General features: G+C 40.6%; 1 protein-coding gene across 1 annotated transcript in view; it reads left to right on the forward strand.

The window, feature by feature from the left end:
• Positions 1-27,685, forward strand: part of LOC125453242 (UDP-glucose:glycoprotein glucosyltransferase 2) — a 177,527-nt gene that overhangs the window by 48,956 nt on the left and 100,886 nt on the right. Inside the window, exons 7-9 of the mRNA XM_059646959.1 lie at positions 9,361-9,457; positions 19,086-19,155; positions 23,406-23,506. Of these exons, the coding sequence (XP_059502942.1) occupies positions 9,361-9,457; positions 19,086-19,155; positions 23,406-23,506 (268 nt within the window). The remainder of the gene's footprint in view (positions 1-9,360; positions 9,458-19,085; positions 19,156-23,405; positions 23,507-27,685) is intronic.

Consider the following 27,685-nt stretch of genomic DNA (forward strand, 5'->3'; position numbering starts at 1 on the left):
TCTGAAATAACCCTGATGTCCTATTGTTGATGAAGTGAAATTGGTGGCAGGTGAAGCATAACCGCTGTTGGCTTTTCTTTTACTTCCATAGACAGCCAGTGGAACTTAGTGCAGATTTTGGTTACTAATAAGTCTTTGCCTTTTGTACAGGGCCTAGCAGAAACAAACTGGTTTAGACACAGCTTTTAAAACAAAATTATATGTATAAACACAACATAATTGAACATCCAGACTTTTGGCCTGAAAGCACAGAGGGGGTAGGGTAGATGTGGAAGCAGGGTTGGATGGGAGGAGACATCATTTATGAACCAGCTGAAAATGATTGGACTGAGGACACTAATCCCATAAAACAGGTCAGAGGGATGACATTCAGCCCATCAAATCTGCTCAACTGTTCAGTGAAATCTTGGTGGATCTGATAAACCTCAACTCAACTTTCCTGTCTTCTCCTCATTAACTTGATTCCCTAACTAATGAAACTTCTGTCTATCTCCACCTTGATGGTACTGAATGACCCAACCTTGACAACCCTCTGTGATTTCAAAATAAATCCACATGTTCTCTAGTCTCTAAGAGGAGAAATGTCTCCTCACTTTTGTCTTAAATGAGATTATGCCCTCTGGACCTAGGCCTTCCCACAAAGGGAAAATACCTCAAGTCCTCTGAGAATCTTGTACCTCATTGAGGTCCTAAATTCATTCTCCTAAATTCCAATGGGTACAGTCCCAAAATGTTCAACCTGTCTTCATTTAAAAAAAACCTGCATAACTGGAATCAACTGAGTGAATCTTCTGTGGACAGCCTTCAATACCAGTGTATCTTTCCTGAAAAATTGGGACCAAAGCTAATCACCAAATTCCAGCTGTGGTCTGACTAATGCCTTGTAGTACTATGGCAAGACTTCCGTATGTTTATACTGCATTCCCCTTGAACTCTATGCCATTAGTCCATTTGACCATATGAACATAATATACAGGAACAGAATTAGGCCGTTCGGCCCATCAAATTTGGTCCTGACTAACGTTTCTCAACTTCATTCTTCTTTCATCGCTCCATAACCGTTGATTCCCTTAGTATACTAACACCTACCAACCCTCTCTTAAAGACACTCAATGACTTGATCTCCACAGCCTCCTTTGTGATGTACGCTCGCTTCTGCCCCCTGACTCTCTTGAAGTTCTGATATGCTGCTAGTGTCTTCCTCTGTGAACACTGATGCAAAGTACTTATTCATTTCCTCTGCCATTTCTTTGTTGCCCATTGTCCCCATTCTTCTCTAACCTCTTTTTCTGGCAGTCTAATGTCAACTTTTGCCTCTCCCTCTTACTTTTTAAATATCTAAAATACTCTTGTAATTGTCTTTTACATTACTAGCCACTTTACCTTCGTATTTCATCTTCTCCTCTGTTATTTGTTTTTTAGTTGTCCTGTTCTGGTGTTTAAAGGCTTCCCAATCCTTTGGCTTCCCACAAATCTTCACCATATTGTATGCTTTTTCTTTTGTTTTTATACTGTTTCTGATTTCCCTTCTCAGCCATGGCAGCTGCTGCTTAGTACGTTTCTTCTTCCTTGGGATAAATTTCTGTTGTGCTTCCCGAATTACCTTCTCAAACTCCTGCCATTGCTGCTCCACAACCGTATTTGCCTTCTTTATTACCTGCTGAACTTGTGTGCCAGTCTTTTGTGATTTATGCATGAACATAATGCATTCCAAATCCCTCTGTACTGCAGGTTTCTGCAGTCTGCCCTCATTAAAGTAAAATTCAACTCCGCAAATCTTGCTGCCTAAGTGTATAGCTTCACATTTTCCTATACTATATTTCATCTGCCACATTTGTGCCCACTCACTTAACCAGTCTATTTCCCTCTGTGTCATCATGTCCACTTGACTTCTCACCTATTTGTGTCTTCCGCAAACTTGGCTATGGTACATTCACTTTCCTCATCCACCTCATCAATAGATAGTATAAATAATTGTGGCCTCAGCACTGATCTCTGTGGGGCTGGACTAGTAATAGGTTGCCATCCTGATTACATTCCCATTTACACAGCAAGTTTGGTTTTAATCAGCACCTAATGAACTGGCACACTCAATAAACCAGCAATAATTATATATCTGAAATACCAGAAGTTTACTGTTTGTCACCATCTCCACAATGTTCGAGTAGTCAATTGAGGGTGCGAGTGAGAAGGGTTTCAACTGATAAATTTTATTTAAACCATTGCTTAAGCGATTTGAGCTGTAAATAAAGTATAACAATGATGAGTATACCCCCTGCATTACGTTTCTAGTACTTAGTGTGTTTTTACATTGATAATGTAGATGTCTTGAGTAATCAGAGCAACCAGTAAACTTCTAGATCTGTAGGTGACGTTCAATAAAAATTTGCTGGACCAACCTTGTCTTTTAATAATTAACCAATCTTCTATCCATGGTTGATATTATCCCAGTATGTTAAGTTCTTATCTTAAGTAGTCAGTTGTGTGTTACCTTATCAAATCACATCTGAAATTTAAATATATTATATCTATTGATACCCCTTAATTTACCTGGCTTGTTACCTCCTGAAAGAATTTTAATAAATTTGTCAAGCACATAGAATAATAGGTCAAATGCCTACTCCTATTTTCTATCGTACTTCCTCAGCCATTCAATATATCATGACTGATCGTCGAGCTCATTACCCTAATCCTGCCACTCCCTTCCCATATCCCTTGAACCCTTTAGCCACTGAAGTTTTGTCTACCTCCTTCTTGAAAACGCAATGTTTTTACATCTTTCGGTGGTAGTGAATTCCATAGCCGCACCACTCTTTGGGTGAAAGAAATGACCTCAACTCAGCCTTAAAAGATTTACCTCTTCTCCTTAAACTATGACCATTGTTCTGTTTTTGCCGATTACTGGTAACATCCTTCCTGTGTCTGACCTGCGCAGTTCTATTAGAATTTTATAGGTTTCTATGAGATCTGCCTCTTGTTCTTCGAAACTGTAATGAAAACAATCCTAACTGACTTAATTTCATTTCTGACGTTAGTCCTGCTGTCCCAGGAGTCAATTTGGTAAACCTTCCATATCAAGAGCATCCTGTTCTTTTTATTCAATTTACAGAATGTGGTTGTTGCTGGCTGGCCAGGATTTATTACCCACCACCAGTTGCATGTGAAAAGATAGTGGTGAGCTGCCTTCTTGAACCACTGCAGTCCATCTGCTGTGAGTTGACCCACAAAGCTGTTAGAGATAGAATTTCAGGATTTTGACCCAGTGACAGTGAAGGAACGGCACTATGTTTCTAAGTCAGGATAGTGAGTGGTTGGAGGCCAACTTGAAGATGTTGACGTTCTCATATATCTGCTGCCCTTGTCCTACTAAGTGGAAGTGGTTGTAGGTTTGGAAGGTGTTGCCTGAGGATTTTAGGTGAATTTCTGCAGTGCATCTTGTACAAAGTACACAACTGCTGCTGAGCTTTGGTGGTGAAGGAAGTGGATGCTTATCGATATGGTGCCAATCAAGTGAGCTGCTTAGTCCTGGATGATGTCAACTTCTTGAATTAGAGCTATATCCATCCGGGCAAAAGGGGAATATTGCATCACACTCCTTACTTATGCCTTGCAGATGATGTACAGGCGTTGAGGCGGTCAAAAGGTGAGTTACTCGCCACAATATTTCTAGCCTGTGACCTGCTGTTGGAGCTACTGTTTTTATGTAGAAAGTCTAGTTGAGTTTCTGGTCAGTGGTAACCCTCAGGATGTTCATAATAGGAATTCAGTGATGGTAACATCATTGAATGTCAAGAGGCAATGTTAGATTGTGTCTTATTGGTGATGGCCATAGGCTTGTATTTGTGTTCCACAAATATTACTTGCCACTTGTGAGTTCAAGACTAGATATTGTCCAGATCTCGTTGCATTTGAACTTGGGCTGCTTAGTATCAGAGGAGTCACAGAGAAAATGGTGAAACCTGGTATGATTACAGCATTTAAAATACAACTGGTTGGATATATGAATAGGAAAGGTTTAAAGGGATATGGGCCAAATGCTGACAAATGAGACTAGATTTATACAGGGTATCTGGTCAGCATGGACGAATTGAACTGAAAGGTCTGTTTCTGTGCTGCATATCTCTAAGACTAAATGGTGCTGCTGACAAATGAGACTAGTCTTACATAGGATATCAGGTCAGCAAGGATAAGTTGAACTGAAGGGCCTGTTTCTGTGCTGTATATCTCTAAGACTAAATGGTGCTGAACATTGTGCAATTATTGGCAAATATCCATATACCTGAGCATATGATGGAGGCAAGGTCATTGATGAAGCAGCTGAGGATGGCTGGGCCTAGTACTCTGCCCTGAAGAACTCATGCCGAGATGTTGTGGAACTGAGATGACTGACCTGTAACAATGGCCACCATGTTCCGATGTGCCAGGTTTGATTCCAACCAGCAAATAGTTTGCCCTCTGATAACCATTGATTCCATTTTGCTACGGATTCTTGATGCCTTAATATCAAGAGCTGTCACTCTTATCTCACCCCTGGAATTCAGCGATTTTGTCCATGTTTGAATCAAGGCTGTTATGATGTCAACAGCTGAGTGGCTCTACTGGAACCCAAACTGGGCACCACTTAGCAGGTTTTGCTGCTTGATAGCACTATTGATGACTTCTTCTATCACTTTGATGATTGAGATAGAATGGTAATTGGCTGGGTTGGATTTGTTCTGCTTTTTGAGAACCAGACATACCTGGGCAATCTTTCACATTTCCAGGTAGCTGTCAGTGTTCTTACTGTACTGGAAGAGATGGCTAGGACACTAGCAAGTTCTGGAGCACAAGTCTTTAGTACTATTGCCAGAGCCTGTAGCCTTTGCAGTATCCAATATCTCCCACCATTTTCTTCCTTTTATCCTTATAAGGAGGCAAACCTTCATACAATTCTCCAGGTGTGGCCTTACCAATTCCCTGAGTAATTGCATCAAGAATCCTTGTTCCTGTGCTTGAATCCTCTTGCCATGAAGGCCAATATAACATTTGTCTTCTTTACTGCTTGTTCCACCAGTACATTTACTTCCAGCAACTGGTGCATGAGGACACCTAGGTCTTGTTGACCATTCCCCTCTTTACAGTGTTTCAAATAACAATATGACTTCTTATTTTTACTATCAAAGTGGATAACCTTGCTGTTATCAACATTTTACTGCATCTATCATGCATTTGTCCACTCAATCCACTGTCCAAATCACATTGCAACATCTCTACATCCTCCTCACAGCTCGTCTTTCCACCCGGCTTTGTGTCATCTACAAAAGTTGAAATATTACATTTAGTCCCCTCATCTAAATCATCAACGTATATTGTGAATTACAGGAGTCATAGGACCGATTCATACATTATACATGATTGTAAGAAAAATACCTACATATTCCTACTCCTTTTTTCCTGTCTGTTAATCAATTTACTATTCATCTCAACACACATGCCAAGTTGCAAGTGCTTTCATTTTACACATTAATCTCTGATGTGGGACTTTGTCAAAAGTCTTCTGAAAGTCCAAATAAACCACATGCACTGACTCCCCCAATCAACTCTACTAGTTACATGCTCAAAGAATTCTAGTAGCTTTGTTAACTACAATTTCTGTTTGTTAAATTCATGCTGACTGTGTCTGATCCTACCACTTTTTCTAAGTGCTCTGCAAAAAATCCTTGATAATGGACCTTAGCATTGCCCCACTGCTGGCACCAGACTCACTAGTCTGTAGTTCTCTGTTCTCTGTCTAGCAGGGCTAGATTAACTACCCTCCCATCTATCAGAACTGTTCCAGAGTCTAAATACTCTTGGAGGATGATCATCAATGCATTGACTATTTCTGAGTACTATTTCCTTAAGTACTCAGATGTAGATTATCAGGCCCTGAGGATTTATCAGCCTTCAATCCCACTAATTTTTACAAAACCATTTCTCTACTGACACTGACTTCTTTCAGTTTCTCCCTGTTACTAAACCCTGGCTCCCCATCATTTGTATTACATTATTTATGTAATAAGAATGTAGGAATTAGGAGCAGAAATAGACAATTGAACCTGTCTGGCCCGCTCTGCCATTTAACATGATCATGGCCAATGTTATCCTGGTCTCAACACCATTTTCCTACCTGTTCTCCATAGCCCTTTATACCGCATTTCAACAAAATTTAGAAACATATCTATTTCTTTCTTGAATCTGTTGATTTATTGTCCAAATATATGGCATATCCTCTTCCTTTGTAAATCTGCATTTTCCATTTAGCAAACCCTCCCAACCACCTTCTAATTAGTGTAAAGCCGTTTATGTAGCTCACGTTATTCAATTCACCAAGACAAGAGAAGCCCCCCACCAATTGCATCAGCTCATTTCTACTCCAGTACTGGCGCCAGCCCACGATCTGAAACCCATTCCACCTGCACCGAACTTCAAACCAAACATTTAATTCCTGACTTTACTTACCCTGAGCTACCTTGCCCTCGGACGTTCTGATTTTTATTTGGCCCTTAACTCTTCAAAATCTTTCACAACATTATGACCTAATAGGACAATTTGCTGTAAATTGAGACCCACTATTGCCAGGGTCATACCAAATCTTAGAAATTTTTTTAAGTTCATGCAGAATCCCAATTTACCTGAATTTTAGACTGTGGCTGAAAGAAATTACAGGCCAGGTTTCTGAACAAAACAAGACTTATTACACATTAATTATAACTACAAGTAACCAATATAAACTAATGAAATGATAATCCTCTTAAGTCCTCCTTACATACACAACACAAATACAAATAGGGTAAATAGATTATTGGCAGAGGTAGAAACAATTGGAAAATCACTTCAGTGGTTTTTTTCTTCCTGATTTAGTGTTGAGATGATCCTACTTTGGCTACCCAGTCCCTTCATAAGAAATACCGAGTGACTGATATACTTGGAAAATATCTCTGATTTGTCAATTTAAAACTCACAGCTTACAGAAAGTGCTGCAGGAAAGGTAACTAGTTTTCTTCAAGTTTAAACTAAATCTTAATTGCAGAGAACAACAGCTTCTGCTGGAGAGAGCATCAGCACATCCTTCTCTGTCTTTCTCTCTATGTCTTGCTGCTAGTTCCAAACTGCTCAGTTAGCTGAGAACCAATCAACTTTGTTTGTAAATAATACCTTGCTGCGACCCTGAAGGGCCAAAATAATCATCTTTTCATTTATTTCAAAATCAAAATGATGACGGATATGATCAAATTGCTGAGAAGAAACTGAGACTCAGAACAGATTCCAGATGATTGGCAAATTGAGGAACAGCCTTCTTAGGCACAAAGTGGTTACGTTCCAGATAACAGTGCCTGTGTACATATGGAGGAGGCAGATTCATGTGCAGCTTTCAAAATGAAATTGGATAATTTTCAGAACTGAGAAAAGATATGAAGGGTTAGTGGGAAATAATGCTGATTGGGGCTAGCTAAATTGCACTTGCAGAGAGCTAACACAGATGTGAGAGGCTGAATGGTTTCCTTCTCTCATTTATTCATTTTATCATTCTATAAAGTGATGACACCCTTTCCTTGGGCAGGTTGGGGCATTTCTAGCTCCAACTCCTACCTTTGCTGGTGATCATCTTTGGACATCTTGTGAGAAATTTTAATCTGCCGCAAAGGATGAAAACTGCCCATGTATCCCAAAGAGAGCTGCCAGTTTCTGCATTTAACTGGAACATCCTGCTAAGTGGACCACTTGGATACACATCAACATTACAAAACAGTCTGATAACACTTGAAGAACCTCACAACCTAATGCCTAAAAGTTCATCCCACAGGTGGTAATTGTTAGTTTGCTAGGACTACCACATGTATACAAAATATCTAGAGAGCTGCCTTCATCCTGCACCTGTAAAGTCTCTCACAGAAATTCGTACCTGCAGCAGAATCAGTAAATGATTCTTTGGAGGTGCAGGCTGGCTTCTAAAGGTGACGCTAATGACATCTGTGAGGTGGCTTACCAACAATGAGAAGATGTGATTGAGGTGACTGGAAAGATCTGGGGTGATGGCACAGCAGTATGTTGGGATAAATTTCAGTGTACACCAGCAGCAGTGTTCAGAATGGTTATGGTCTGCTGCACCTGGTATAACAGGATTGGAGCTACAGGAGAAGGAATGGTGTTAACAATCCCAGACCTAAACCACCAAATGCATGTTACAATCTGGCTAGATATCAGTAATATTTTTTATAAAGTAAACAAAGTGTGAGATCCAGGGTACCTACTAAGAGATTAAAATCAACATAATCCACATTGTGAACAAATAATACTAAGTATTACTGTACAACATCAGAACATTAACATGTTCTGCAATATATATACAATGCATTTCTAACACCCAGAATCGGTGTGTGGAAAACATGTTTCTTCATCTCCACTTGCTTCTGGTAGCATTTGATGGATATTGAGGAGCAGATGAACACAATGGTCTGTGCAACAATCATCTGCATTGGTCATTGCTTTTGTAATGAGGTCATCTTTTTGGTCTTGGAATTAACAACGACATAGTTGATCGTGTGTCAGTACTTTAATCGTATATACCTTCCAAGAATTCTTGAACTTGACATTTTGATGATAGTCAACTGTTGTTCTGCATATTTGGTGAGCAGGAAAATTCCTAGGGTTGCATCCTTTCCAATAGTTCCTTCCTAGAGTTGGGAGTCTTTTCAAAACAAAGAGTGGCAATAGAATTAGTTCCATTTGCAGCCTTCCAGGGTAGTAAATAATTATTTGCCCTGTGTTTGTCATTATGCAACTGTTTAGCCCATCAGACTCTCAAATGATTGTGACCTCGTTCTTTCCAGCAATGACATATAATCTAGACTGGTAACACTGGCTAATGTTTTATTTTTGTCTCTTCATAACTCAGAAAATGAAACTAATTCAATTGCCACTCTCTGCCTTGTTAATATCTCTTCATTCAGGCAAGGAGAATTCTGTTCCAAAGAATTCATTACCCACTATGAGTGTGAACTCTTTTTCTCTCTCTACATGCTGCCAGAACTGCTGAGTTTCTTCAGCACTTTGTGTTATAGAGTATTACTTCAATCATTTTGGAGAAACTTGAGTTACTCCAAGAAACTTTATATTTGATATAGTATTACAAAGCATGTACAGCATAGAAGCAGATCAGTTGGCCCAACCGCTGATTGCAGATCTTTCATACTTCACATTTTTAGAGCAGAAATGATTATCTATGCAACACTTCTTTCTTTTCTAAGTGGCAAAGTTCAAATACAGTGTGTACTACTGAGAATTAATGTTGTTGTGTTCTATGTAGCTTAATAACTGTGATAACTGTATTTTTAACAGAAAACCAGTTCAAAGAAAGTCCATCTTTCAGGATATGGTGTCGAACTTGCTATTAAAAGTACAGAATACAAAGCGTTAGATGACACACATTTTGAAGGTATGAGATATAGTTTTAGTTCGATACGCAAAACGTATTCAAACTTGATTTGTTGGAGTTGTTTCAGTTAGACCTTTTTCTGTTGTGCTGTTCTTGCTGGTATATTGTTGTGCAGTGATCTCAGAATATCTCAAGTTTCAGACAAGGCCCTGTGTCTTTATTCCAAGATATGTAGTTGTTATCTCCTAAATAAAAACCAAAAGAACTGCGGATGCTGTAAATTAGAAACAAGAACAGAAGTTGCTAGAAAAGCTCAGCAGGTCTGGAAACATTTGTGGAGAGAAATCAGAATAAGAATCCCTCTGTTTTCTCTCCAAAGATGCTGCCAGACCTGCTGAGCTTTTCCAGCAATTTCTATTTTTGTAACTGTTATCTCAGTGTTGTGCAAAATGTTGAATGAAAATCACTGATGATAGTAGTGCATTGAAAGCAATAGCATTCCAGTTCAAAATACAATTATGACTTCTGCTGAAAATAAGAGAAGTTAAAATTCATATATAATTAGAATCATAGACTCTTAGAGATATACAGCACAGAAAAAGACCCTTTCATCCAACTTGACCATGCCGACCAAATATCCTAAATAAATCTAGTCCCATTTGCTAGCATTTGGCCCATATCTCTCTGAACACTTCCTATTCCTATATCCATCCAGATGCCTTTTAAGTGTAGTAATTGTAAATATTGTAATCCACCACTTCCTCCGACAATTCATTCCACACGCGTCATCATCGAATCCATACAGTGTGGAAATAGGCCCTTTGACCCAACAAGTCCACAACGACTCTTAGAGCACCCAACCCAGACCTGGCTCCCAAATCTAGGCGTCCCTGAACGCTACAAGCAATTTAGCATGGCCAATCCACCTAGCCTGCACATCTCTGGACTCTGGGAGGAAACTGGAGCACCCGGAGGAAACCCACACAGACATGTGCAAACTCTACACAGACAGTCATCTGAGGGTGGAATTGAACCCAGGTCCCTGGCAGTGTGAGGCAGCAGTGCTAACCACTGAGTCACCGTGCTGCCCCCACATGCAGCACCCTCTGCCTGAAAATGTTGCCCCTTAGATACCTTTTAAATCTTTCCCTTCTCATTCTTAAACATATGCTGTCTATCCTTGGATTCCTTCACCCCAGGAAAAATACCTTGCCTATTTACCCTATCCATGTCCCTCATGATTTTATAGACCTCTATAAGATCATTCATCAGCCTCTGATGCTTCAGGGAAAATAGCCGCAATCTATTCAGTGTCCCTCTTTAGCTCAAACCCACCAACCCTGGTGACATCCTTGTAAATCTTTTCTGAACTCTTTAAAGTTTCACATCATTCTTATAGGGCAACATGAAATTTCTCGAAGTTAAAGTTTTAAAATTCAGCGCCTATTTTGCTGCTAAATGGAGTAGTCATTCTTCACCAGTTTCATCATATGTTCAGTTGATTCATGATCTTGTCCCTGATTTGTCAAGGAGGAATGCACACTGTAACGTTGAGAGGATTATTTTGCTTTTCCTCAAATGGTGTTATGCTTTCTTTAAAGTCCAACTGAACGTAAAAGATTCTGTGTCCCATCTCACCTGAATGATGGCATAAGTGAAATTGAGCACTCCATTTCTGGACTCCAGTTTCTGCTAATTAATGCTCAAACCCTGTTGTGGAATTGACAGTTGTTCTGCCTTGGTGATTTGAGTCATTTATGTTGTGAAGAGACCTTCTGTTTACATTGAATTTTTGCTTAGTTCCTGTTTTCTTTATTATCATAAGTAGACTGGTAGTAGGTGTTATGTCATAGCTGACGTTGGAGGTTAATTTGTTTATAATTTTTATTTTCTTTTATCATAGAACCCCTACAGTGTGGAAACAGGCCCTTTGGCCCAACAAATCCACACTGACCCTCTAGGCATCCCACCCAGACCTGTCCCCTATAACCCACCTAATCTACACATTCCTGAACTCTATGGGCAATTTAGCATGGCTGATGTACCTAGCCTACACATCTTTTGGACTGTGGGAGGAGACCGGAGCACTTGGAGGAAACCCACGCAGTCATGGGGAGAATGTGCAAACTCCACACAGACTGTCGCCCGAGAGTGGAAACAATCCCGGGTCTCCAGTGCTGTGAGGCAGTAGTGCTAACCACTGAACCACCATGCTGCCCCAAAAATTAAATTCAAGTTTCACCATCTGTCTTGGCGGAATTCAAACCTGAGTCCCCAGAGTGTTGTCTGGATTAACTGTTCAGCGATATTACCACTAGGCCATCACCTCCCCTTAAGGGCAGCATGGTAGCTCAGTAGTTAGCACTGCTGCCTCACAGCACCAGGAACACTGGTTTGATTTCACCATCAGGTGTCTATCTGTGTGGAGTTTCCTCCAGTTGCTCTGGTTTCATCCCACAGGCCAAAGATGTGCAGGCTAGGTGGATTGGCCATGCTAAATTGCCGGTAGTGTTCAGGCAGAGATCTGGGTGTTCATTGTACCCTGAAGGTGGCTTGGCTTGCTTTCATTCATCAGATTGGGTATTGAGTATAAGAGGGGAGGTCATGTTGCAGTTGTATAGGACTTTGGCTCGACCACATTTGGAATACTGCATACAGTTCTGGTCACCACATTACCAAAGGTTGTAGATGCTTTGGAGAGGGTGCAGAGGAGGCTCGCCAGGATGTTGCCTTGTATGGAGGGCGCTAGCTACGAAGAGAGGTTGAGTTGATTAGGATTATTTACATTAGAAAGACAGAGGTTGAGGGAGTACCTGATTGAGGTCTACAAAATAATGAGAGGTATAGACAGGGTGGATAGCAAGAAGCTTTTTCCCAGAGTGAGGGATTCAGTTACCAGGGGTCACAATTTCAAGGTGAGGGGGGGGAAAAGCTTAAGGGAGATATGCATGGAAAGTTCTTTACACAGAGGGTGGTGGGTGCCTGGAATGCATTGCAAGCGGAGGTGGTAGAGATGAGCATGACGGCATCATTTAAGATGTATCTAGACAGATCCATGAATGGGCAGGGAGCAGTGGGATACAGATCCTTGGAAAAAAGACGACAGTTTTAGTTGGAGGATCTGGATCAGCGCAGGCTTGGAGGGCCAAAGGGCCTGTTCCTTTGTTCTTAGAATGTTTAGATTAGGTGGACTATAAGGGATAGGTCTGTGTGGAATGCTTTGAGGTTCGGTATGGACTTGTTGAGCCAAAGGGCCAGCATCCACACTGTAGGGATTGTATGATTTTTGATTTCTATGAACCCTGTGATGCATATTACGTGTAATACAACATGGTGACTCACTTTCTAATCAAGTTGTGCAAGAGTAGTGTTGGTTGCCTCTCTGCTCTGCTGACCTCTCTAGCTCCACCCCCCAAAAAAATCTGAAGCAAATATAGTTCTGACATTGCTATATGATAGATTCATTCTTATATTGCAGAATCATATTTGCAGTACAAAACCACTTTTAATCCATCATACATGTCCCAGTGGCAGCATTTTGATAGGAATTAATGCCATATTTCTGCCCTTTCCTGGTATCCTTTAATATTCCTTCTTGTCAAAAGTGAATTGAATTTCTGTATAAATGACATTAAAGCCCCTAACTCAATGCCTTTTTATGGTGAAATGTTGCATTCCAACTCCTCCCACCCCAAATATTTTCTTCATGGGAATCCTGAATTTAATCCTAAACAATAAGAGGGAGGAGATCCTGCCAAAAGAAATTCCAAGAATTGAGAAGCAAGAAATAAATTTTAGAATTATAACCTCAAGTGTTGCAATTTCTAATTTGTAACTTAAGTGATATGTGCAGGGCTGAACAGATAAACACTTGTGTAAAACTGTGTTGCAGGAAAGAAATAAAATAATGTGATTGCTGGCAATCTGAAATGAAAGTTTTTAATAAAAATAAAGATATCCCAAAGCCTTTGTTGAATTTCAAAAAAGTCAGTTTAACTCTGGTTGAGATGTTCATTAGTGAATACACCATGATATAGTTGCTTAATTTGGTCATTAGTGTAATGAATGGCATACTACAGACAAATAAAAATGATTTTATCTTCATTGATGATCATAAACATCCACCCCCTTGAAGGGACATGAATATTTTAGAACTTAGAACATAGAACATAGAAAAGTACAGCACAGTACAGGCCCTTTGGTCCACGGTGTTGTGCCGTTGGATAATCCTCATCCAAAAATAAAATAACCTCACCTACATTCCCTTCAATTCACTGCTGTCCATGTGCATGTCCAGCAGTCGCTTAAATGTCACTAATGACTCTGCTTTCACGACTACCACTGGCAAAGCATTCCATGTGCTCACAACTCTGAGTGAAGAACCTCCCTCTGATGTCTCCTCTATACCTTCCTCCTAACACCTTAAAACTATGACCCCTCGTGGCAGCCAATCCTGCCCTGGGGAAAAGTCTCTGGCTGTCGACTCTACCCATGCCTCTCATTACCTTGTACACCTCGATCAGGTCACTTCTCTTCCTCCTTCTCTCCAGAGAGAAAAGTCCGAGCTCAGTCAACCTCTCCTCATAAGACAAGCCCTCCAGTCCAGGCAGCATCCTGGTAAACCTCCTTTGCACCCTCTCCAAAGCCTCCACATCTTTCCTATAATAGGGCGACCAGAACTGGACACAATATTCCAAGTGTGGTCTCACCAGGGATTTGTGAAGCTGCAGCATAACCTCACGGCTCTTAAACTCGATCCTACTGTTAATGAAAGCCAAAACACCATATGCTTTCTTAACAACCTTATCCACTCGGGTGACAACTTTGAGGGAGCTATGCACTTGAACACCAAGATCCCGCTGTTCCTCCACACTGCCGAGAATTCTGCCTTTAATCCTATATTCAACATTTAAGTTTGACCTTCCAAAATGCATCACTTTACACTTATCCAGGTTGAACTCATCTGCCATTTCTTTGTCCAGCTCTGTATTCTGTCAATGTCTCGCTGAAGGCTGCAACAGCCCTCGATACTATCGATGGCACCTCCAACCTTTGTGTCATCAGCAAACATACTAACCCACCCCTCAACCTCCTCATCCAAGTCATTTGTAAAAACTACAAAGAGCAGAGGCCCAAGAACAGAGCCCTGCGGGACACCGCTCAGCACTGATCTCCAGGCAGAATACTTACCATCTACAATCATTCTCTGCCTCCTGTCAGCCAACCAATTCTGAATCCAGACAGCCAAATCACCCTGTATCCCATACCTCCTGACTTTATGAATGAGCCTGCCGTGGGGAACCTTATAAAATGGTTTGCTGAAGTCCATGTACACCCCACCCACTGCTCGACCCTCGTCAACCTGTCTTGTGACCTCCTCAAAGAACTCAAGATTTTTAAGGCATGACCTGCTCCTCTCAAAGCCATACTGACTCCCTTTAATCACGCTATGCTTTTCCAAATAGTCATAATTCCTATCCCTCAGAATACTTTCCATTTTGAATGACAACCATGGTCAAGAAAGGAAATGAGTGAAAACTAGAGGAAAGACTGTATGATAATATAAAGAATAAGATATTTGGAAAGAAATGTAAAAAAAAAGCAAAGAAGGAACAAAACAGCAAATAGATATAGAAAATTAGAAAGAAAAAAACTTGATGGATTAAGACATTTTTCTCGAACATGCATCAGAAAAGTTAACTATGATGATACAGGAAATAATGTTGAAGCCAAACTGAATGTTGACCTTATTGCAAGAGAAATAGAACAGCAATGAAGGGAAGTCTGGCTAAAAGTATATAGAGTGTTGGTGATGCACGCCTTGGAGTGCTGCATGTAGTTTAAAGAATGATATTCCTTATTTAGGCAAGGATGCAGTGGTTCACAGAAACTTGAAGTGAATGTTTGCCTTATTCTTTATACAGTCATCTGCTCTTTCCTCTAGTGTAAACTTATTTCTCATATTCTTTATTAATTTGGCTGTTATTCAATAAATAATATTTTTGAGGGTATATGCTGATTATGGATCAGGATAATTTTTTTTGCCTGTTATAATCAGTAACAGTTTTGATCTGTTACGGTATCAATCTCTGACTTAGCCTGGTAAAATTAACTTTACCATAATCAAGAGTAGTGTTGTCAGGTGATTCATTGGAAGAAAAGTTTGTCTTATGAGGAAAAGTTGAGCAGCTTGAATATATACTGATTGGAATTGAGTAGAAGGAGAGGTGATCTTATTGAACATATAATGTTCTGAGGGACTTAATAGGATGTTTACTGAATGGATGTTTTGTGTTGTGAGGGAATCTAGAACTAAGAAGCACAGTTAAAAAGAAGGGGTCCTTCATTTTTAGATGTGAAGGTCCAGGAGTTTCTTTTCTGGTCCTTCCACAAACTTGAACAGAGCCAGTAGAAAGTATTTTTCAATGAAACTAAGTTATTAACAATTTCTTTTAGTTGGACTGTTGGTGACATGGCCCTTTATACTGATGCAAAAACAAAAAAATACTGGAGAAAATTAGCAGGTGTGGCAGCATCTGTGGAGAGAGGGGGAGAAGGCTAACATTTCCAATCCATTGACCATTGCTCAGAAAAGATTTCAGATTTCTAGCATCTGCAGTATTTTACTGTGATTCCTTTATGCTGACAAATAACTGATCAGTTGTGAATGTTTAAGAAGAGTGTAAACCAGAGCAGCCAGGTCTAAATTGGTGGATGTGACACAGATCTGACAAGCTGCAAACTACATACTTCTGGTACATAGGAAAGTTGCAATGAAGCAGATGGATGGGTTGAGTGACTGACTCCTGCCCCTAACTTGTATTTTGGTATGAATGTTTACACGAACAAGATTACCAAACTGACTTCGGTGGGCTGTGCAGGAATGGGCAGAGGCAGTGCACAAGTTATTTTGCTACCAAACTGATACGCATAGCATTGAAACTATGGGCACTATGAGTTAGAATTTTTCAGCCAAAGGGCAGTTGAAGGTTTGGGAATCTTTCGAAAATAGATGTGAATACTAAAGCAAAAAAAAGTAAATAGCAGATTTATTGAATAATTTTGTTGGTACAGAATGATGATGACACCCCAGACATTGCAGGGAAATTAATAATAAATCGAGGAATGAAGGAGTCAAAATTAGTAAAGTTAACGCAAATGAGGGAATTCTATTTAGGGAAAATGCTAGTACCAAGATAAATTCTCTAGTGTTTTAAAGGAAGTAAAAACATTTCAGATGCTTTGCCTGAGACCTCTGTGTGGGACATTTTTCTAGTGTTGTGGGGAGTTTTAACATAACTCGGCAGGAGTGATGGAACTTGGGAATAACATCAGAGAGGAATACTAGGTGCCCAAAATCCCATGAGGGAAAGATAGAACAAGATTAGAAAATCACAATTTAATAGGTGTGGTCAAAGTAAAAGATAGCTCCAATAGAGACCTGATTCAAGGAACAGTCAACTGGATATTAAATATTTAATATTGAATACAAGGTATTCAGTAAAGATAGGAAAGGCAGATATAGGAACAGGGTCGTGGTATTGTTTAATGAGAACATTGCAGTGCTGGAGAAAGAGAATGTCCAAGACAGTTTAAGGACAGTGTCAATTTTCCTAGTGCTGAGGAATGAAAAGAGTGCAATTACTCTGCTCAATCTGGTCTATTGACCACTAATTAATAGGAAGGATGTTCAGGAACAAATCTGAGCTGGTGCTTGGGAATGAGATGGCCCAAGTAGATTAAATGAGAGTGGAGAAACAACGAGGGGTAAGTGATCAGTGTATCATTGTGTTTCAGCCAATTATGAAAATAACATCAAGCAATCAGAACAAGAACAATAAATTATGGAAAACCAACTTTAAAATAAATCTGGACCAGACAGATTACAATATAAATTTAGCATTGAAATCAATAGCTGAATAATGGGGTACTTTTAAACAAGAGAATCCTAGTACAGTCAATATATAATCCTTTCAAAGGGCAAACAAATCCAGAGTTCTGTGGTTGACAAAAGAACTAGAAATTAAAAATATTAAAAAAGTAGAAAAAAAATATTTTTTAAAATGTATTCGTAGACTTTGGGCATCATTTGCTGGGCCAGCATTTATTTCCCATCCCTAATTTCTGTTGAGAAGGCTGTGGTCTACTGCCTTGAACCACGAAAACATCACCACCTGCAAGATCCCGTCCAAGTAATTCACCATGCATAGAACAAAGAACATAGAACAGTACAGGCCCTTTAGCTCATGACATTGTGCTGAACTTTTACCCTAATCCTAAAATCTATCTAACCTCCACCCCTACCTTACACTATCATCCATATGCCTATCTAATAGCCACTTAAATGCCCCTAATGAGGCTGACTCCACTACCCTCTCCAGCAATGCATTCCATGCCCTGATCACTCTGAGTAAAGAACCTACCTCTGACGTCTCCCCTATACCTGTCTCCACTCACTTTAAAATTATGCCCCCTCCTAATAGTTACCTCCACCCTAGGAAAAGGTCTCTGGCTGTCTATTGTATCTGTACCGCTGATCATTTTGTACAGCGCTTATCATGTCAAAAATGCAATCCAATACAAAATGAACTACAGTAGTTCAAGAAGACAGCTCACATTTTAAAGGGTGATTAGGTACGGGCAAGCCAGCAAAGTCCTTATCCACTGAATTAATTAAAAGAAGTGAAAAGTACAATCAAAGCTCGAGAGGAGGGGAGAAATAAGAGAAGCAAAGAAGGTATATGTATGGAGATGGCTGCTAAAATAAATGGGAATTCCAGAGATGTATAGGTGTCTTTATCAAGGGAGACTTTGCTGCAGTAGCACAGTAGAAGGATTCATATAGTCGTTAGAAGTGTTTAAGGTTGATTAAAAAGATATATTAGACAGGCTGCCTGTACTTAAAGTTGATAAGGGCACTGGAACTAGATGAGGTGCATAAAAGGTACTGGGGGAGGTGAGCGTGAGAATTGCAGTGATTTTGACAATTTTTCTACCTTTGTTAGGACATGTCTGGTACGAAAGGACTAGAGAATTGCAAACAAACCACCCTTATCCTGAATTACTAGTCGAATTATATTATGACTATGCCATTGTCTCCCCCTACTTTATTTAAATGAGGTCCGGCCATTGAGATTAACAGATAAACATCTCAATGTTTTTCAGATGTTTAAAACTGGTTCCATACCATACTCATAAGTACTGAAGGATTCAAATGCCTTCTCTGTTAAAGTCATACAAAAACCCTGTCCTTTACAATATACGTATAACACATTTAAACATTTCCAAAGATAAGCAGGTTAGGTGGATTTGCCATGCTAAATTGCCCATTGTGTCCAGGGATGTGCAGGGTTACAGGAATAAGGTAGGGGCAGGGCTCCACATGAAACACTGTTTGGAGGATTGTTGTGGAATCTGCTTCCACACTGTAGGGATTCTATGATTTATAATGTATGTTTAAATATTTAACACATTTCAGTCTGATTGCATTTGTTGCCTCAAAGACTGTATCACAGAACATTATCATGTTACAAAAATAGCAGTTGTGCAGAATAAAATATGTATACTTATAATGTAAAAGTTGTTAATAACCCTCAATGTACTAATCTGACAGTATTAGCTTTACAAGTACTAATGGTGTAAATCACCGTGTATTTTTACGACAAATATTGGTTTTAATTTAATATAGGCACAAATACTACTATGCTTGAAGATGATGATGTTGATGAAATTCAGGGATTCCATTTTCAGAAATTGAAGTAAGTTATTTTTGTTTTACCTGTATGACTTTCGTCCTTTGTTTGGATCACAAATGGTGCCTCTGAGAACAGAAATTTTTTAAACCCTTTATTATCTTTCATGTAATATGGATGTCTTTGGCATGGTATGAGTTGTTTACCGTCACTAATTGCCATTGAATTCAGTGGTTTGCTAGACCAATTCTGAAAACAGTTAAGAGTCAACCAAATTGCTGTGGGTCTGGAGTCACATCTAAGCCAGACCTGGTAAAGGTGTCAGAGTTCATTCCTGTAGTGACTGGAACCAGGTGGACCTCATAAACTGAGGTTCTTGATTGGGGTTGTTAACCTGGGCCAATCAGGAAAGCCTTAGCTGACCAATATAACCAGGGGATTAGATCCTTGTCAGTTAAGGACTGACTCTGAACTGGTTGGCCAGTGTACTGTGCACTAGTAAATGAAGGGTGACTTTGTAACAGGACACTGCCCTCTGTGTAGTTATTTTAGGCTTACTGGGACAAGATCTTTTTATGTCCATGGTGACCTGAAGGTGTCCAGAAAGTTTAAAACCAAAATGGACCCTTCCGGTGGGGGACACCACTGGTGGAGTAATTGCAAGTGGGAGGCGATGTAAGGCATCCGCATTAGCCACCTAGCTTGCAGACAGTGTTCTGACTTGTATTTGCACGCATGGAGAATAAGGGCCCAGTGCTGAATTCCACCGGAAGCTATGGGTGGCACTGCCTTGTCTTTTTTCAGTTTCAGTAGCTGTAACTTGAGTGTGGGATCTGTCACTATGACAAATTCCTGTCTGTAAAGGTACCAGTGGAATATCCGCACACCAAAGATGACTGCCAAACCTTCCTTTTCTCTCTCACCATACTTGCATTCAGCAAATTCTGGGATGATGATTGAAAAGCTGTGAACATTGTTCGCGATACACGGACTCCTGGAAGTTTTGTTCATGGACAATGGGATGGCGTTAACCAGCAGGGAATTGAAATATTTCTTGAAGTCCAATAGCACTGGGCAAATAAGGACAGCACCATAACATCCATCGTCTGCTGGTCTACTGGAAAGAGCGGTCCAAACGTTGAAGTCCAGCTTAAAGAAGTAGTCTACAGTGTCAATTGAGACCAAACTGCCCCAATTCACATTCATTTATAGGACTACCCCATACTCACCAATAGGTATAGCTCCAGCAAAGTTGCTGATGGGGAGAAGACTCCACCAGGTTAACAGCAGGTTAAATCTGATGTTTACAGATGTTGAGGTTTGGGGACGGATGGTGAAAGTGGAGCAGAAACAGCCATGCTCGTCAAATATCTCCTCTAAGTGAGGGAGACGCTTTAATTCAGGGGTTGAATTTCGCTGCCAGAACCATGGAAGTTGCCCTGTATGGATACAAGATGATGCTGATGTGAGGTCAGGTCCAATAACTTACAAAGTTCGGGTAGGTGATACAGTCCAGAACACCTGAGAGCCATCACCTCGCAAACCGGGCAGGAGCAAAACACACCTGGCCCCTCAGGACAGCCAGGAAACCAGGCAGAAACTGCAGGTGCTGTCCCTCTGTCTATTGTCAAGGGAATCTCAGAGTCCAAAATGGATGCATCCTCGATACTGTTACCGTTGGAAGAAGAGGACGAGACTCTTCCGAAAAGATGTTCCGGATACAAGAGAGAGACCATGGTCCAGGACACGCCGTCTGTGTCTGAGTTTGAATCAGACGAACCAGATTTGGGGCAAAAGTATCACAAGAGAAGCTACAAATGAACGACTAGGCCCACATCCCTGGACTTAGGCCTGGAAGGATGTAGTGACTAGAATCGGGTGGACCTCATTAACTATGAGGCTCTTGATTGGCCCAAGTTAACAACCCAATTGGAAAAACCTTTGCTGACCATTATAACCAGGGGATTAGATTCTGCTCCATTGAGGACTGATTTGGAGCTGGCTGGCAATAGCCAGTGTACTGTGCAGTAGTAAAAAAGGGTGACTTGGCGACAGGACACCATTCTCAGTGCAGTTATTTCACTTCCATAAAAGTTACTTACAAGCCTGAATGGCAGCTTCTTGGTCACGATCACTGAGACAAGTTTTCAAATCCAGAGATTGTTCATTAAATTTAGATTCCACCATCTGCAATGGTGGGATGGAACCTATAGCATTAATGTGGACCTCTGAATTACTGGATCAGCTATATTACACTACGTCACCATAATCATACAAAAAGAAGAAAGTCTTTAAGCCCATCGGTATCTGTTGATTGTACGAGCTGTCTGTTCCACTGAACGTTCGCTGCAGCAGTACAAAGTTTTCTTTCTCATGTGTATGTCTCACACCACTTTGCAAGTTTCTATTGCATCTGTTTCCATTGCTCTTTTTGGCCATACATTCCAGCTTGTAACAACTCACTGTGCAAATACAATCCTCCTTATCTCCGCCTGGTTCAATGCCAAATATTTTAAATCTCTGTCCACACGATACTAACCTACTCACTGGTGGATACTATCCCTTTATCCATTCTGTTGAAATCCCTCAGAAAATTTTAAAACTTAATCAAATTTTCTTTAGTCACCTTAACAAAATGGAAAACACCCCAACTTTTGCAATCTCTCCACACAGCTGAAGTCCCTTATTTCTTGTTAGAATGCTAATAAATCTTTGCTGCACATTCATAATATGTGTTGCCAGGACTGAGCACAATTTTGTATTTGAGACTTAATCACAGTTTTATACAGGTTAATCAAAACTTTTGCTACTTTGTGTTCTATTCCTCTATTCAAACAGTGAAATATCCAATATGTTCTATGTAAGTATTTTTATCCACATGTTCACTAGATTGATAGGTTTGCACACATTTACTTTGTATTCAAACCTCCATATTTCTGCTTGGAACACAGGAATATAGCAGTAGGAATAGGCCATAAAGATTCTTGAGTCAGCTCTGTTGTTCCAGTTCATGGATGATCTTCTACCTCAAAGCCATATTAGTAGCAATCCCTGTCTTAAACGTACTCAATGAATACTTTATGAGCTTTTTTTTTGTCCTGGCCTCCTATCCATAATCCCCAAGCATATTCTCTAGCATTCATGTTGATTTCCCTGGCATCGTGCTTTGGATGAGTGGAAGTGCCTTCCAATTAACTATCAGGAATTCTAGACCACTGTCTTCAATTCCCACCTCCAAACCCCTTTTCCTAACCATTGATCCCATTCCTTCCCTGCCATAGACAGAAACTCAGCAGATTTTTCACTAAGTTAATGTCCAATTTGATCCCCTACTGTCTCTTCTTTCATCCCAACTGACTTTGTCAAATAACTTGATGAAACAAGGATTAATGCTGAAATACATTTTATACTTCTTTGAAAAAACAGTCTTCTGCATAACAGTAGCATGTTGCTATTGAAAGAAACTTATCTTCTGCTTTTAATATCTTAATATTAGCCACAAAAATAACTTGTGGAAGAAAATAAGTGACTGAGATAGTTTATATGATAAATGTGTAACGTACATTGTTGATGACTACTGGAATAAGTATAAGCACAAGCGTTTGTTAAATGTACACCAGAGGCGTAGGCTGTGGATAAAACCACGCAACAAAAGATTTAGGAAAAGTTAGTTAGGAAAAGCTTATTTGAGGGAAGTACTTTTGAAATGAATTATGTAACGGTTTTATGGAACTGATTATGTAACAGCATATTTTAAAGGATTGGAGAACAGGTCTTTACAAAGTGTGGAGCTGGATGAACACAGCAGGCCAAGCAGCATCTTAGGAGCAGGAAAGCAGATGTTTCGGGCCTAGGCCTGAAACGTCAGCTTTAGTGCTCCTAAGATGCTGCTTGGCCTGCTGTGTTCATCCAGCTCCACACTTTGTTATCTGGGATTCTCCAGCATCTGCTGTTCCCATTATCTCCGATTATATCTGTACGGATAGATTACGATGTAAAAATGAATACAAGGTTATTTGGAGAACTGAGAAGCATCTGTTTTTGTGCAGATCTTTTGACCAGCTGTGCTGTACAATAAAATCTGCTCACTATGCTCCATTGCAAAGTGTCTTATGCACATTGGAACAGAAACAATTGAAAGAAGGAAATTGGCTATAAACTGATTTGAATGCCCTCCTTAATCCTGCATCTCCCTCCCCAACAGCCTTCTCTTTCCCAAGTTTGCCTTCTTTCTACCAATGCCCAACATCTTACACACTCTTTGGCCCTCCCTCCTCCTGTCCCTCTGTGTAACTGTTGTATTATTCTTTTAACAGGCAGCTATATCCTGATTTAACAAGTCAGCTGAAAGAATTAAGAAAACATCTTATTGAAAGCGTTAATGACATGGCTCTACTGAAAGTGTGGGAACTTCAAGGTATAACATCAGTCTGTGTAAAATTTGGATATTTTGTGATTGTAGCTACAGGAAAAGTGCTGACATGCGACATATTTTCTTACAAAGGGAAGTGAAAGCCACTTAAAAACACGGGCATATTCACAACTCCAGTGTTGCTATCGATGATTTGGCACTTTAATTCCCAGATGTATATGGTAGTACAGTAATCATTTTGTGACTGGCTGTTGAAACTGCGCAGACTTCATTTTGAGTGTCGAATAGACTAGTAAGATCTCTGTATCAAGGTAATGTATTTCCTGCTTTTTCAACTTCATAATGTTTCAGATACTATTCAAAGGAAAAATGAAAAGATATCATAAACTTATAGGGAAAGTTGTAGAATATTGTTTTATACATCTCTTGGCCAAATGCCCAATAGGCACAGAGTCTTTCACTTGATTAAGTGACTCATAATTAAACTTAAAATTCAATGATTTCATCTCTTTTCACCAGAAAGCTGAAGGAGTACAATATCTTGCGTGTTATTTCATGATATTGGCTAATGCTGTAATCCTCAAAGGGTTAGAGTGGTAGTAAAATCCATGTAAAATTAACTAGATATCTCAAACTTATCAAGATATTTTCATCTTCATTTGTAGCCCAGTGGTGCCTCATATTGTTTCATGGAAGTAAAACATAAATTGCTAGAAATACCCAATATTTTGGGCATTACCTGTGGGGAGGGAACATTTGGGGTTGATAACCTTTCGTCAAAAATAGAAACATGTGTAAGCGTGCTGACTTTCTTTCTTGCGGTGAATCTGGGTCAGATAAATAGGGAACAAAGGTTTGCAGGATAAACGTAACTGCATAATGTTGAAGAAGAGAGAGCTTGAACACATTTGAGCAGTATTCCCATGACGTAGAAAGGTAGGACAAACGAATCCAGGGCTTGTATGATGAAAGAGAAATTTAAAATGAAGAAAGAGAAGCACTTTTATGAAGGAGGTTAAGTGAACAATGTTATTGAGCATTAAAGAAATATTTAGTTTTTTTAAAACAATCCTCATTGATGATAACGAACTCATACATAACATGTAACTTCCTTTAATCCCTTACAAAGCAGGCATTTAAAATGGTAACTTTTGCGGCTTTCTCTAAGCCAATGTGGTATACTGCATCCACTGTACCCGGTGCGGCTTTCTCTAAGCCAATGTGGTGTACTGCATCCACTGTACCCGGTGCGGCTTTCTCTAACTTCCCCCCCACGGTGATTGAGAACGCCCTTGACCGCGTCTCCCGCATTTCCCGCGACACATCCCTCACACCCCGCCCCCGCCACAACCGCCCCAAGAGGATCCCCCTCGTTCTCACACACCACCCTACCAACCTCCGAATACAACGCATTATCCTCCGACACTTCCGCCATTTACAATCCGACCCCACCACCCAAGACATTTTTCCATCCCCACCCCTGTCTGCTTTCCGGAGAGACCACTCTCTCCGTGACTCCCTTGTTCGCTCCACACTGCCCTCCAACCCCACCACACCCGGCACCTTCCCCTGCAACCGCAGGAAATGCTACACTTGTCCCCACACCTCCTCCCTCACCCCCATCCCAGGCCCCAAGATGACATTCCACATTAAGCAGAGGTTCACCTGCACATCTGCCAATGTGGTATACTGCATCCACTGTACCCGGTGCGGCTTTCTCTACATTGGGGAAACCAAGCGGAGGCTTGGGGACCGCTTTGCAGAACACCTCCGCTCAGTTCGCAACAAACAACTGCACCTCCCAGTCGCAAACCATTTCCACTCCCCCTCCCATTCTCTTGATGACATGTCCATCATGGGCCTCCTGCACTGCCACAATGATGCCACCCGAAGGTTGCAGGAACAGCAACTCATATTCCGCCTGGGAACCCTGCAGCCATATGGTATCAATGTGGACTTCACCAGTTTCAAAATCTCCCCTTCCCCCACTGCATCCCTCAACCAGCCCAGTTCATCCCCTCCCCCCACTGCACCACACAACCAGCCCAGCTCTTCCCCCCCCACCCACTGCATCCCAAAACCAGTCCAACCTGTCTCTGCCTCCCTAACCGGTTCTTCCTCTCACCCATCCCTTCCTCCCACCCCAAGCCGCACCCCCAGCTACCTACTAACCTCATCCCACCTCCTTGACCTGTCCGTCTTCCCTGGACTGACCTATCCCCTCCCTACCTCCCCACCTACACCCTCTCCACCTATCTTCTGTACTCTCCATCTTCGGTCCGCCTCCCCCTCTCTCCCTATTTATTCCAGTTCCCTCCCCCCATCCCCCTCTCTGATGAAGGGTCTAGGCCCGAAACGTCAGCTTTTGTGCTCCTGAGATGCTGCTTGGCCTGCTGTGTTCATCCAGCCTCACATTTCATTATTTAAAATGGTAATTTCACTTTAAATACTTGATGAGCATTTGGAGCTGTCAATGGTTGCAATTTATGGTGTGGTCATCTATTGAAATAATATAATGGCACACCGAAATTGAGACCATAGTATTAATATAATCAAGAGTGTACTTAACTCAAGGTTGTGCCAGTTTTCATTTCTAAACCTCCTGATAATTTTAAAGTGAGACACATGAACACACACAAATACGTGTGGGAATATGAAATAACATTGAATAGATTGGTAATAAGATGACTGTTTACACCATGCCCTACTCTGTGCTTAGTCTGAAGTGTGAAATTGTTTTTATTTTTCAATTTGATCTATTTGTGTTCCTATATTGCTTCAGTAGATGACCACATCCTAACAGTACCATCTTAAAAGATGATTACATCATAAACTTTCTTAAGTGTAAATAATTTGACAACACAGTTGCAAGACAATTGATACCAATAAACACCATGGTAAAGCTCTCTGACAATGTGCTTTTTGAAAACTAGGAGCTTGGTTCCATTTTTGTGTGACTTCATCCTTTGTTAAATGCAAAGAGAAATTTGCTGAGTCAAAACTAGTCTACTGGCAGCTATCTCACCACAAAACTGTATCCACTGCAGACAGTGAATCCTTGAAGGCCTGCCTGTGGAACTCTGAATAACTTGTGCAATTTTCACATGAAACTTGATTGTCTGGCAATGTGGTGAGATCTAAGGTTCATCTAGACATACATATCAATAAACCCAATAGAGGAACTGGAATAGTCATCCTTAACAAATGTGATTCTCTCAACAAAATGCATGCCTTTCTTAATTTAGAGGTCCAAACTTGCATCTACTGGGCCTGCTTCTGTGCATAATCAGATGACCTTAATGGAAAGCTAGTTAAAAAAGACAAAGAACTGCAAGGTGATATATATGATAGGTGTAATAACTTCAAACCTTGACTCTCCTGGTTAATTTAAAACATGATTTAATGCAACTAGTATCATTTATTTAAAGAGTACATTACACATTTCTTACATGCCTAGCTCCCTGATTCAACTCCATGTCTTGCACAGATTACCCACTCCTTTCCTGATTGGACTAAAAGTCACATGACTCCTTCCTCATCCTGAAAGGGCACAACCAGGAGGGTTTATTCTCATGGCTCACCGCATCTGTAGGTGTATGATATGGCCAAGGCAGGAAACTCTGAATTTGTTTGCCCACAGAGTCTACTATCGCAACTGTTCACTCATCTTCTTTCCGTCATATACAGATGCCACAGACTTAGATTTTGCTGCACTGCTTCAAGGAGCCATCATCTTTGTCAGCATCCAAAATGGAAAGCCAGTTAGCGAGTGGGACTTCTGGGGACTTTCCTATTTGTCTGTTTCTGTTCAACACACTGGCAGTCACCCATTCCTATCTTCCTGCCTACCACTAACTTGTGGTGTGATCACCTCCCTCAATGTCCTATCCACATAATTCCCTGCATCGTGAATGAACATCAGTGACCCTAGCCACGGTTCAAACTCCAAAACTCAGAACTCAATTTGTATAGTGGTTGACACTTTCTGCATGTGAGTGCATCTAGTCTACGTGAAGTGTCCACAGAACCCCTTGTTCTGCTTGGCCAAGCTGCCTGGCCATACCTTATTTTCCATTTAACATAGTTTAACTGTACTTTCTTTAACTTTACTTTTGTGCCATTTCCTATGAACTGGAGATTTGTTGAAAGTAGAAATTAATCTCCCCTTGTCACAAATTGGATTCCTCTCCTGTGCCTAGAAATTCTTACTTTTCTTGTGCTAGT

Source organism: Stegostoma tigrinum, chromosome 6, assembly GCF_030684315.1.
Source record: "Stegostoma tigrinum isolate sSteTig4 chromosome 6, sSteTig4.hap1, whole genome shotgun sequence".
In the NCBI taxonomy this organism is placed as follows: Eukaryota; Metazoa; Chordata; class Chondrichthyes; order Orectolobiformes; family Stegostomatidae; genus Stegostoma; species Stegostoma tigrinum.